The following is a 12,050-nucleotide window of genomic DNA, read 5'->3' as shown; positions in this document are numbered from 1 at the left end:
GATACACAGTTGTGTTGATGAGGAGTCAGCTGGTGGGTGGGCAATCCTAGAATCATGCCAGTTATGTACTGGATTTACACCAGTAGTTTAATTATGGGATAAGCATGCAGTCACATTGTGAACATATATTGGTCCATTCTCTGACAGTGTGCTGTGAGAACCTTCAACTCATCAAACCTGGTGTACATGGGAAATGCTAGCGGTCAAATCTGGAAGTCAAAGTAATAGCTATTTAATGAATTCTGTAATTTTCCTGAGTAACAAATGAGAATGGTTTGCATTAATTTAGCACCTTTCAGAATCTTAGTTGTATCATCGATAGCCACAGTTGAGGTGCCAAATGACTGGAGTTTGGCCAATATTGTGCTATTATTTAAGAAAGGCTGCAAGGAAAAGCTAGGTTCTACAGATCAGTGAGCCCGACGTCAGAGGGGTTTCTGAGGGACAGGATTTACTTGTATTTGAAGAGTGACCAAGAAGATAGATGAAGGCAGAGCGGTAGATGCTGGTAGACTGTTTAGTAAGATTAGATCACATGGGATCCAGGGAGACACAGCCAATTGGATATAAAATTGGCTTGATGGGAGTTGATGGTAGAGAGTTGTTGTTCAGACAGGAGGCTTGTGACCAGTGGTATGCTGCAAGAATTGGTGCTGGCACAACTGGTGTTCATCATTTACATAAACGATTTGTATGAGATTACAGGAAGCATGGTTGGTAAGTTTGTGGATGACGCTAAAATTGGTGGTATAGTGGTCAGAGAAGAAGGTTATCTAAGACTACAATGGGATCTTGATCAACTGGGCCAGTGGAGTTTAATTCAGATAAAGGTGAGGTGTGGCATTTTCGTAAGGCAAACCAGGGCAGGACTTACCCAGTTAATGATAGGGCCATGAGCATGTTGTCAAACAGACAGACCTCAGGGGTTAGATACATAGTTCCTTAAAATTGGTGTCGGAGGTAGACAGGTGATGAAGAAGGCATTTGGTGTTGTTATCTTCATCCATCAGAACATTGAGTACAGGCGTTGGGATGTCATGTTAAGGTACTACAAGACATTAGTAAGGCCACATTTGGAATATTGCATACCACAGCTGGTCACCCTGCTATAGAAAGGGTATTATTAAACTGGAAAGAGTGCAAAAAAAAATTTGCAAGGATGTTACCAAGACTAGAGTTATAAGGAGAGGCTGGATAGACTGGTTCTTTTTTCCCTGGAGCTGAGGAGTGAGCTTATAGAGATTTATAAATCATGACAGGCATAGATAAATCGAATAGATAAAGTCTTTGTGCCAGAGTAGGGGAGTCCAAAACTAAATGACATAAGTTGGGAAAGATTTAAAAGGGACCTCAGGGGCAAAGTTTTCACACAGAAGGTGATGCATACATGGAATGAGCTGCCAGAGGAAAGGGTAGAGGACAGTACAATTACAACATTTAAAAGGTGCTGAGACAGTTATGTGGAATGGAAGGGTTTAGAGGAATGTGGAAGAAATGCAAGCAAACGAGACTAGTTCAGTTTAGGAAACCTGGTCAGCATGGACAAGTTAAGCTGAAGAACCAGTTTCCGTGTTGCATGATTCCCTGACACTGAAGTATAATAGTTGTCACAATGGAAGCAAGCAGGAGAGAGACATTGCACACATCAAGGTCTCACAAACAGAAATGAGATAAATGATTCGATAATCTGTTTGCTTTTTTAAAATAAAGGTGATATTGGTTAATGATTAAAAGTCAACCAGGAACACCGGGACAGCTTCCCTGTTCTCCAAATAGTACCATGCAATCTTCTTATTCACCTTGGTTTACCATTTTATCCAAAATACTGCAGACCCCAGCACTGTACTGAAATGTAAGTCTAGATTACTTGGATGTCTGGAGTGAGATTTATGCTTAAGACCTCAGGTATGACTTGTATTGCTGAGCCCAAGACTCTGTGGCCCAGTGGCAACATTGTGAGACTATTAATCCAAAAATTCAGCTAATATTCTGGAAACTTGGGTTTGAATCCTGCCATGGCAGATGGTGGAACTTGAATTCAATTTTTAACAAATCTGGAATTAAGAATCCACTGCTGACTATGAAATCACTGTCAAGTGTCAGTAAAAAAGTTTCTGGCTTGATAAAGTCGTTCAGCTAAGGAAATCTGCCATCCTAATCTGGTTTTGCCTACATGTGACTCCAGACTTATAGCAATAGGATTGACTCTCAACTGCTCTCTGAAATGGCCTAGCAAGCCACTCAACTGTATTAATCACTATAAAGTCTCGACATGAAACCAGACAGAGAACACAACATCAACGTAGGCACCAGAAATGACAATGACAAAAAACTCCAGCCATGTCCAGCCAAGTCCTCATCAATTACATTTGGGGGCCAGTGCCAAAATTGGGAGAGCTCTTTCACAGTCTCAATCTTCCTGATGAAGGGCTTATGCCTGAAATGTTGATTCTCCTGCTCCTCAGATGCGGCCTGACCTGCTGTGCTTTTCTAGCACCACACTCTCAACTCTGATCTCCAGCATCTGCAGTTCTCACTTTCTTTCTGTCTTACTGACTAGTCAAGCAACAGCCTGACATAGTTATACATATGGAATCTTACCTCACAGACAATTTCCCAGACACTACCATCACCATCCTTGGATATGTCCTGTCCCCTCAGCAGGACAGACCTATCAGAGGGGGTGGCACAGTGGGATACAGGCTGGGAGTCCTCAACATTGACTCTGGACCCCGTGAAGTCTCATGGCTTCAGGTTAAACATGAGCAAGGAAACCTCCTGCTGATTTGCACGTACCATGCTCCCTCAGCCCTGGGGGGAGGGGGCCCTGTGCTCAGTGTGATTGTGTCGGAGATGCTGTTCCCAATCTGGACTGACTGAGATCTCCCAGTCAGGAATTCCAGGATCCAGTTACAAAGGGAGATATTTAGGCCCAGCAGACTCAGCTTTCTAATCAGGTGCTGAGGAATGATAGTGTTGAATGCAGAACTGAAGTCTATGAACAGTAATCTGACATGGTGCCCTTCTTCTCCAGGTGGGTGAGGGCCAGATGGAGGGTGGTGGAAATGGCATCATCTGTTGAGCGGTTTGGTCAATATGCGAACTGCAGGGTTTCCGGTGAGGGGGGGGGGGGGGGGGAGCAGCAGGATCTTAATCTGCCTCATGGCAAGCCTTTCAAAGCACTTCAGGATGATGGGTGTCAGCACAACAGGGCGGTAGTCATTGAGACAGGACGCTGAAGACTTCTTCAGCACAGGGACAATGGTAGCAGCCTTGAAGCACATTGAAACTATGGCGCAGCTCAGGGAGTTTTGAAGACGTAACATTCATGCCACACAAAAGCAAGGCAATGACCATCTCCAATAAGAGAGAATCTAACCCCGGCCCTTGACATTCAGTGATGTTATCATCACTGAAATTTCCCAACTATCAACATCCTGGGGGTTACCATTGACTAGAACCTCAACTGGACCCACCACATAAACACAGTGGATACAAGAGCAGTTCAGGTGGCTGGGAAGACTGCAGGGATTAACTCACCTCCTGATTCTCCAAAGCCTGTCCACCATCTACAAGTCACAAATCAGGAATTGATGGAATACTTCCCACTTGCCTGAATGAGTGCAGCTTCAAGAACATTCAACAAGCTTCACAAAATCCAGGACAAAGCAGCCCGCTTGATTGGCACTGCATCCACAAATCCCCACTCCCTCCACTTCCGATGCTCCGTAGCAGCAGTGTGTACCATCCACAAGAGGCACTGCAGGAACTCACTGAAGATCCTTACACAGCACCTTCCAAATCCACAACTAGAAGGACAAAGGCAGTAGATATATGAGAGCAACCCTCCTGCAAGTTCCCCTCCAAGCCACTTACCCCCCTGGTTGGGAATATATCACCGTTCATTCACTGTCACTGGGTCAAAATTCTGGAACTCCCTCCCCAAAGCCATTGCGGGTCAACCTACAATCCACTGCAACCGCTGAAGAAGGCAGCTCACCCCCACCTGCGAAGGACACTTCGAGACGGGCAATAGATTCTGGCCCAGCCAACGACACACACATCCCACAAGTGAATAAAAGAAAATGTGAATAAACTATTGCTACCTTTTTACATAGCAAAGCCTCAATAGGTCAGATTCAAATTGAGAAAAGCAAGCTTTCCTTACTCAGTGGCTATATTAGCAAACAGTCAATGGGAAATTAAAGGGTGAGATGACCATGAATTCCTCTTGGAGGCAAGGGGCTTTTTTTCATACAGAGGGTGGGTTGTGTGTGGAATGAACTTCCTGTGGTGGATGTAGCACTGTTACATAGAATCCCTACAGCATGGAAACAGGCCATTCAGCCTAGCAAGTCCACACCAACCCTCCAAAGAGTATCCCACCCAGATCCATTCCCCCATTACTCTACATTTACCCCTGACTAATGCACCTAACCTGCACAATATGGGCAACTTAGCATGGTCAATTCACCTAACTTGCACATTTTTGGATTGTGGGAGGTAACCAGAGCACCTGGAGGAAACCTACACAGACACAGGGAAAATGTGCAAACTCCACACAGTCACCCAAGAGTGGGATCAAACCCAGGTCCCCAGCACTGCAAGGCATTAGTGCTAACCATTGAGCAACCATGCCACCCACAGTACAACCAATAAAAGAAACTTAGATAAGCACAGGAATGGGAAAGGTTTGGAGGGATCGAGGCCAGGAGCAAGGAAACTAATTTAGTTTGGGATTATGTTTGGTGTGGACAGGTTAGACCAAAGAATCTGTTTGCTAACTGTATGATTCTATGATTCTATGGGATAACAGGGAGTCTAATAAGTTAATTGTCACAAATTTAGCTGAATTGCCCTACAGCAATCAAACAAAATATTTATCCTTAATTACTAACATACTTTAAATTGATATTTAGCCTAAGATGATAATCAGTCTGAGTGAATATCCAAAATACAAATGTTAAATTGGTGCTGCTTATCTGTTAATGCTGATCTTGATGCCAAAGAACCCCTGGTCGAAAGTGCCAAAAGCAAATATTATATTGTAGATCAAGACTCCCTACTCAGTGCCTGGCCTTAGGAGTGATATGGAGAAAGTAATCCAATGAATGGATCTTGATCATTGAAGGTGCCTGAGAATTCTGACATACTGCATGCAATATGTTCAGTTTGCTAGCAGTGCCAAAGTAATAAAGAAGGCTTCTTTTATTTCAGAATCATTGTCTGAAGCTTGGCGCGATGAACTACGGGAATTCACAACCAGGGCCTGCCTCCTGGCACCTGACCAACCTGAAGAACAGAAGGAGGTCAGTACTGTTTTAGTCATGGACATTGCCATAGCTTTGCAGAATTGTTGTAGACCAGCATGTGATAGGACAAAGCATGTGTTGTTGAAACAGAGACACATTGTTGAAACTTATCTTACTGTGGCCAGGCCAGAATTTCAAGAAAGATCAGGAGAAGCAACGTTTCAGGCATAAGCCCTTCATCAGGAATCATTACTTAATTTATTAGACTCCCTGTTATCTCAGTTTAGATTAGAGTGGTGCTGGAAAAGCACAGCAGGTCATGCAGCATCTGAGGAACAGGCAAATCAACGTTTCGGGCAAAAGCCCTTCATCAGGAATGGAGGTGAGTCCATGTGCGATCAGTTGGTTACAGAGGCAGGCACTGAGGAAGCATATGTGGCTGTGGTAGCAAGTCTGTTTCAGTACATGGTTGAAGAGCTTCAGGGCAGAGGAGATGACCTGGGGGTTGCAGTGAGAGAGAGAGAGACTCACTGAGATTTTTGTGGAGAGAGGAGGAAAACTTCTTCAAGGTAGGCATCCTTGCAAGAGGATTCGCAGTAAGGTTAAAATCAACTAGGCAAAAGTGAGGACTGCAAATGCTGGAAACCAGAGTTTAGATTAGAGTGGTGTTGGAAAAGCACAGCAGGTCAGGCAGCATCCGAGGAGCATTCCATTTCTGATGAAGGGCTTTTGCCCGAAATGTCGATTTTCCTGCTTCTTGGATGCTGCCTGACCTGCTGTGCTTTGCCAGCACCACTCTCTCGACTCTGATCTCCAGCATCTGCAATCCTCACATTCTCCTCAGAATTTCAAGAATACCAACTCAAAAAAGGAACAACAATTTCCACAGCATAAGAAGAGGATGCTGACTGATTTACAAATGGCCTCTGATTGGTCGAGTTGTCATGCAGGATTCGCCAGGGAACACCTGGCTGCCAAGTTTCAAATGTTTGTATTCTCGCGGGTGACCGCATTAGCTTGAAATTCACAAAAACAAAGGTTATTGGAAGAGGAAACCTACTAGTGACAAAAGTAGAAAGACCAACAAAAGACAGTTGTATTAGGAGCAACGTATTGTCATAGTTGAGTAGTTCATGTGGGTCATACCAACTGATGAGTCATTCTCCACATCTATGTATTCCCCTGCTTCCAAATAATACAGCCATTTAGCAAGGTAGTGAGGAAGCAAGGTTGGGGGCTTCAAATTGCCCATCTTTCACTTCTCCAGCAGCGTAATGCTTAGCCTCAAGAGAAGTAACATTGGCCCGTACCACATCGGGAAGTGTACGATAAACCACATTATGATAACACGTCAATGTCACTGAACTCATGTAATAAATTCTTCTGAATGTTGATGGCAATCCAGAGTTGATGCATAGATGGCATTTAGCAATTCCACTCTTATTGTGTCATGAGGGAAAATCATAAGAGAACTATTTAAAGATAATTAAGTGTTGATTTGATTTGACGTGCAGTGGAATAGATGTTGCTCCCTGAGGAAACAAACAGGCCAAGTTTCATTGTATCCCGACAGACAGAAGGAAGGAGAACAACTCAATATTCTGCACAGACGGGTCGGATAATCCCAAACTCGACTCCTGCTGTGAACCGTCAGACTTCTCAACGATCCACCAGGAATGATGTCCGGGACAGGAGTAAACACAATGTGCTGTTTCAGGACCACGAGTTACTGGTAAAGAAAATACATTTTCTTTTTACAGGAACAACGTCGACTTGATTGCTTTGATTTGTTTAAGCCATTGGAACATTGAACAAAGTAAAGGGCAGCATGGTGGCTCAGCTAGCATTGCTGCCTCACAGCACCAGGGACCCAGGCTAGATTCCAACCTTGGACAACCGTGTGGAGTTTGAACATTTTCCCCTTGTCTGACTGGGTTTCCTCCAGGTACTTCGGTTTCCTCCCATGGTCCAAAGATGTGCAGGATATGGTGGATTGGCCATGCTAAATTACCCATAGTCTCCAGGGATGTGTAGGTTAGGGTGGATTGACCATGCTAAATTACCCATAGTCTCTAGAGATGTGTAGGTGAGGTGGATTGACCATGGCTAAATTACCCATAGTCTCCAGAGATGTGTAGGTTAGGTGAATTGACCATGCTAAATTACCCATAGTGTTCAGTGATGTGTAGGTTAGGTGAATTGACCATGCTAAATTACCCATAGTCTCTAGAGATGTGTAGGTGAGGTGGATTGACCATGGCTATCTCTAGAGATGTGTAGGTGAGGTGGATTGACCATGGCTAAATTACCCATAAGTCTCCAGGGATGTGTAGGTTAGGTGCGTTAACCATGGTAAGTGCAGAGATAGGGTGGGGGGAATTAGTGGGGGGGTTAGATCTGGGTGGGATACTCTTCAAAGGTTGGTGTGGATTGTATGGCCTGCTTCCACACTGTAGGGATTTTATGATACATATACTAATGAGCAATACACAGTAGATGCAGGATATCTGAAATGCAAACAGAAAGTGATGGAAATGCTCAGCAGATCTGTCAGCTTCTGCTCACTGCATTCCCATCCCCCACCACCCCACCATCTCCCACACCCCATTCTGCGATGGGCTGCTATAACATTGCTTCTAAGGGGGTTAGTTCATACACCTTGATTTTCTTCATATTCATTCCTGGGATGTGGGTGGCTCTGACTGACCAGCATTTAATGCCTGTCCCTAGTTGCCCCTTGAGAAGGTGGTGGTGAGCTACCTTCTTGACCCACTGCAGTCTGTGGGAGAGTGTGATGAAAGATATAGCTCAGTACACCCACAGTATGTGAGGGAGAGAGTACCAGGATTTTTACGCAGTAACACTTAAGAACGACAATATGGTTTCAAATCAGGAAGGTGTGTCACTTGACCCTGTAATTGCAGGTTTTTTTCTGTGTGTCCAATGCAGCAGTATGTTCAACACGAGATCTTTATTGGAGTGTACCCAAGATGTTTGCCTACAGTTGTGTACCTCAAGGTGGAGGTCACATGACAGTGACAGACAAGGGTTGACATTTGCACACGATTGCATTTCGATCCAATATCATCCTTATCTGTCGCCGTGGTATCAGTGTCAATCCGACCTTCTGCATTTGTTTTTTTTCTCAGGTCCTGGAACTGCTCTGCCAGCTCCTACAGACTGACTCATTATCGGCTGTTCAGCAATGGCTGCTCTGTGCTGGGCAAAGAGGTAAGCAAACTCTGCTCTTGGTGGATCAATTGGTTGTGGCTTGACCCTGTGTCTGTCACTCACACTTTTGTTCCAATTAACTCGTACAGGACCATTCACTAGCTCTATTGTGCAACTCACTTTTTTTCCTCATCTTTGCACAATTTACTTAGATATGTACAGTAAAATAATACTCGTGAAATGTTTTATATCAAGTTTACTTAATCAATAACTGGGTGGTATGGTGGCTCAGTGGTTAGCACAGCTGCCTCACAGCACCAGGGACCCGGGTTTGATTCCACCCTTGAGTGACTGTCTGTGTGGGGTTTGCACATTCTCTCCATGTCTGTGTAGGTCTCCTCTGGGTGCTCTGGTTTCCTCCCACAGTCCAAAGATGTGCTGGTTAGGAGGATTGGCCATGCTAAATAATGTCCAGGAATGTGTAGGCCATGAGAAATGCAGGGTTACAGGGATAGAGTGGGTGCTCTTCAGAAGTTGTTGTGGACTTGATGGGCCAAATAGCTGGCTGCCACAGTGTAGGGACTTTAGATTAGATTACTTACAGTGTGGAAACCGTCCCTTCGGCCCAACAAGTCCACACGGACCCTCCGAAAAGCAACCTACCCAGACCCATTCCCCTACATTTACCCCTTCACCTAACACTACAGGCAATTTAGCATGGCCAATTCACCTAACCTGCACAATTTTGGACTGTGGGAGGAAACCGGAGCACCCGGAGGAAACCCACACAGACACGGGGAGAACGTGCAAACTCCACACAGACAGTTGCCTGAGACGGGAATTGAACCCGGGTCTCTGGCGCTGTGAGGCAGCAGTGCTAACTGCTGAGCCACCATGCCACCCTTGGCACATCGTTTCTTCAAATTTGTTCTTGGGTAGTTACTACAAACTAGCATACGAATGAGCTATTGCCCATAGACCTTTAAGAGTCAATTACATGTAGTGTTAATTATCAATAATCAATGTACTTTTAGTCAAAGTTAAAAATCACACAACACTAAGTTATAGTCCAACAGGTTTATTTGGAAGTACAAGCTATCGGAGTGCTGCTCCTTCATCAGGTAGCTAGTGACACTTCTACCTGATGAAGGAGCAGCGCTAAGAAAGCTAGTACTTCCAAATAAACCTGTTGGACTATAACCTGATGTTGTGTGATTTTTAACTTTGTCCACCCCAGTCCAACACCAGCACCTCCACATCAATGTAATTGTCTGCAAGTGAAGGTTATTGATTGGACGTTTTCTTTAGCATATTGCAATATTCAAACTGCAATATTTGAAGGGATTGCTACTTAATTTTCACCTGCACCTCATCCCCATGCTTCTAAACTTTGCTCCTGGGCCTGGTCAAAGTGGCTGCGAACATGTCCAGGCAGTGGGAGGGGCTTCTTTGACCCAAATGCCTGCCTCTCTTCCCTGGTTATGTCTGTAGTGGTATGCCCTTGGATAGGGAACAGGTAGGAACCAATGGTTCACATAAGGTCTTCTCTGACCCATGAGTACTGCAGAAGTTAAAGTGCATTGCTTCCCCCCTACATTTAAATCTTGGTTTAATCTTATTAAGTTTGTGTTAAAATTCATTTTTCTTTTACAGTACCCCTTCCATGTTCTGTTCTTCCCTGAGATGCTATAACAAACCCCTGAACTTTTGTTTTAATAATCGGTGTTAACGGTGCCCCCTTTCTGAGGAGTTCCTAATCATCCTGTTCAGAGATGTTAATGACAAGCTTTTAGAACACATGGGACTTGAACATGGACCTCCTGGCTCAGAGACAGGGAGAATATTGCTGCCCCCACTTAGTATGAAGTTGTCAGGGTCCTACCAGACCATAGACTGCTCTCTCAATAGAGAGAGACGACCTGGTGGTGGTTTAACCTGAGGGTCACCATGGCTCAGTCGAGGAGAAAGTGAAAAGGAGAGTCCCTCATGGTGACCTCAGCTGGTGCGAGAACTGAACACCCTTCATTGACATTACTCTGCATTGCAAACCAACTGTCCAGCTAACTGACCTCTACTCTGTGGCTTTTTTCCCCCTTTATTTGTTATATCTCCAGGAGTGCTACATTGCACAACTGAGCAACTTGCCCACTAGGAAAATGGCCGTGATGTTTATTTGTGAGGTTTTTTTTCTTGTTTTAAGCTACTAACCACCACTAGTAATCACCCATTTGACTAATTAAATAGTTACAAGAACGTCCACTATGTCCCTGCCTACGTTTAGAGTCAGAGAGAACTAGGTTATTGGGCTCATCTGATTTACTCACTTCCCAAAGAATATCAAGAGAGTCATTGTTGGGCCCTCTTGTGGCACAGTGGTAGTGTCTCTATCACTGGACTGGGAGGCCTATGTTCAGGTCCCACCTGCTCCAGAGGTGTGTAATAACATCTCTTAACAGATTGATTAGAAAAACAAGTTTAAAAAATGAACATATTGATTAGAAAAATAGATTAAAATTAAAATACATTCTATGCAAGGCTCTCTTGTGGTGCAGTGGTACTGTCTCTACACCTGGACCAAGAGATCCAGGTATAAGTCCAACTACTCCAGAGGTGTGTAATAACATCGCTGAACAGGCGATTAGAAAAATAAGTTAAAGAAAAAATAGGTCAGCAGAAAGGGGCCCTCTTACGGCACAATGGTAGTATCCCAACCCCTGGACTGGGAGACTCATGTTCAAGTTCCGCCTGGGCGGCTCGGTGGCACAGTGGTTAGCACTGCTGCCTCACAGTGCCAGAGACCCGGGTTCAATTCCCGCCTCAGGCGACTCTCTGTGTGGAGTTTGCACATTCTCCCCGTGTCTGCGTGGGTTTCCTCCGGGTGCTCCGGTTTCCTCCCACAGTCCAAAAATGTGCAGGTTAGGTGAATTGGCCATGCTAAATTCCCCGTAGTGTTAGGTGAGGGGTAAATGTAGGGGAACGGGTCCGGGTGGGTTGCGCGTTGGTGTGGACTTGTTGAGCCGAAGGGACGGTTTCCACACTGTAAGTAACCTAATCTAATCAAAAAAATAGGTAGCACAATGGTAGTGTCCCAACCCCTGGACTGGGAGACTCCTGTTCAAGTTCCACCTGCTACACAGGCATGTTATAACATTGCTGAATAGGTTGATTAGAAAAATAGAGGAGAAAGTGAGGTCTGCAGATGCTGGAGATCAGAGCTGAAAGTGTGTTGCTGGAAAAGCGCAGCAGGTCAGGCAGCATCCAGGGAACAGGAGAATCGACGTTTCGGGCATAAGCCCTTCTTCATGAATGAGGAAACTTTGTCCAGCAGGCTAAGATAAAAGGTAGGGAGGAGGGACTTGGGGGAGGGGCGTCGGAAATGTGATAGGTGGAAAGAGGTCAAGGTGAGGATGATAGGTATAATCTTCACTCCCGGCACCTTCCCCTGCAACCGCAGGAGGTGCAAGACTTGCGCCCACACCTCCCCCCTCACCTCCCTCCAAGGCCCCAAAGGAAACTTCCATATCCGCCACAGATTCACCTGCACCTCCACACACATCATCTATTGCATCCTCTGCACCCGATGTGGCCTCCTCTATATTGGGGAGACAGGCAGGCTACTTGCGGAGC

The 12,050-nt window shown here is 45.1% G+C and overlaps 1 protein-coding gene across 2 annotated transcripts in view; it reads left to right on the top strand.

Moving 5' to 3' along the window:
- LOC122541703 (protein TBATA-like) overlaps positions 1-12,050 on the top strand; it is a 44,376-nt gene that overhangs the window by 21,881 nt on the left and 10,445 nt on the right. For both annotated transcript variants that reach the window (XM_043678594.1, XM_043678593.1), the window contains exons 5-7: positions 5,218-5,309; positions 6,826-6,984; positions 8,402-8,483. In XM_043678594.1, the coding sequence (XP_043534529.1) occupies positions 5,218-5,309; positions 6,826-6,984; positions 8,402-8,483 (333 nt within the window). The remainder of the gene's footprint in view (positions 1-5,217; positions 5,310-6,825; positions 6,985-8,401; positions 8,484-12,050) is intronic.

This window comes from Chiloscyllium plagiosum, chromosome 38 (genome assembly GCF_004010195.1).
Source record: "Chiloscyllium plagiosum isolate BGI_BamShark_2017 chromosome 38, ASM401019v2, whole genome shotgun sequence".
NCBI lineage: Eukaryota > Metazoa > Chordata > Chondrichthyes > Orectolobiformes > Hemiscylliidae > Chiloscyllium > Chiloscyllium plagiosum.
The sequence above is the reverse complement of the archived record's forward strand: the minus strand, read 5'-3'. Positions and strand labels throughout refer to the sequence as shown.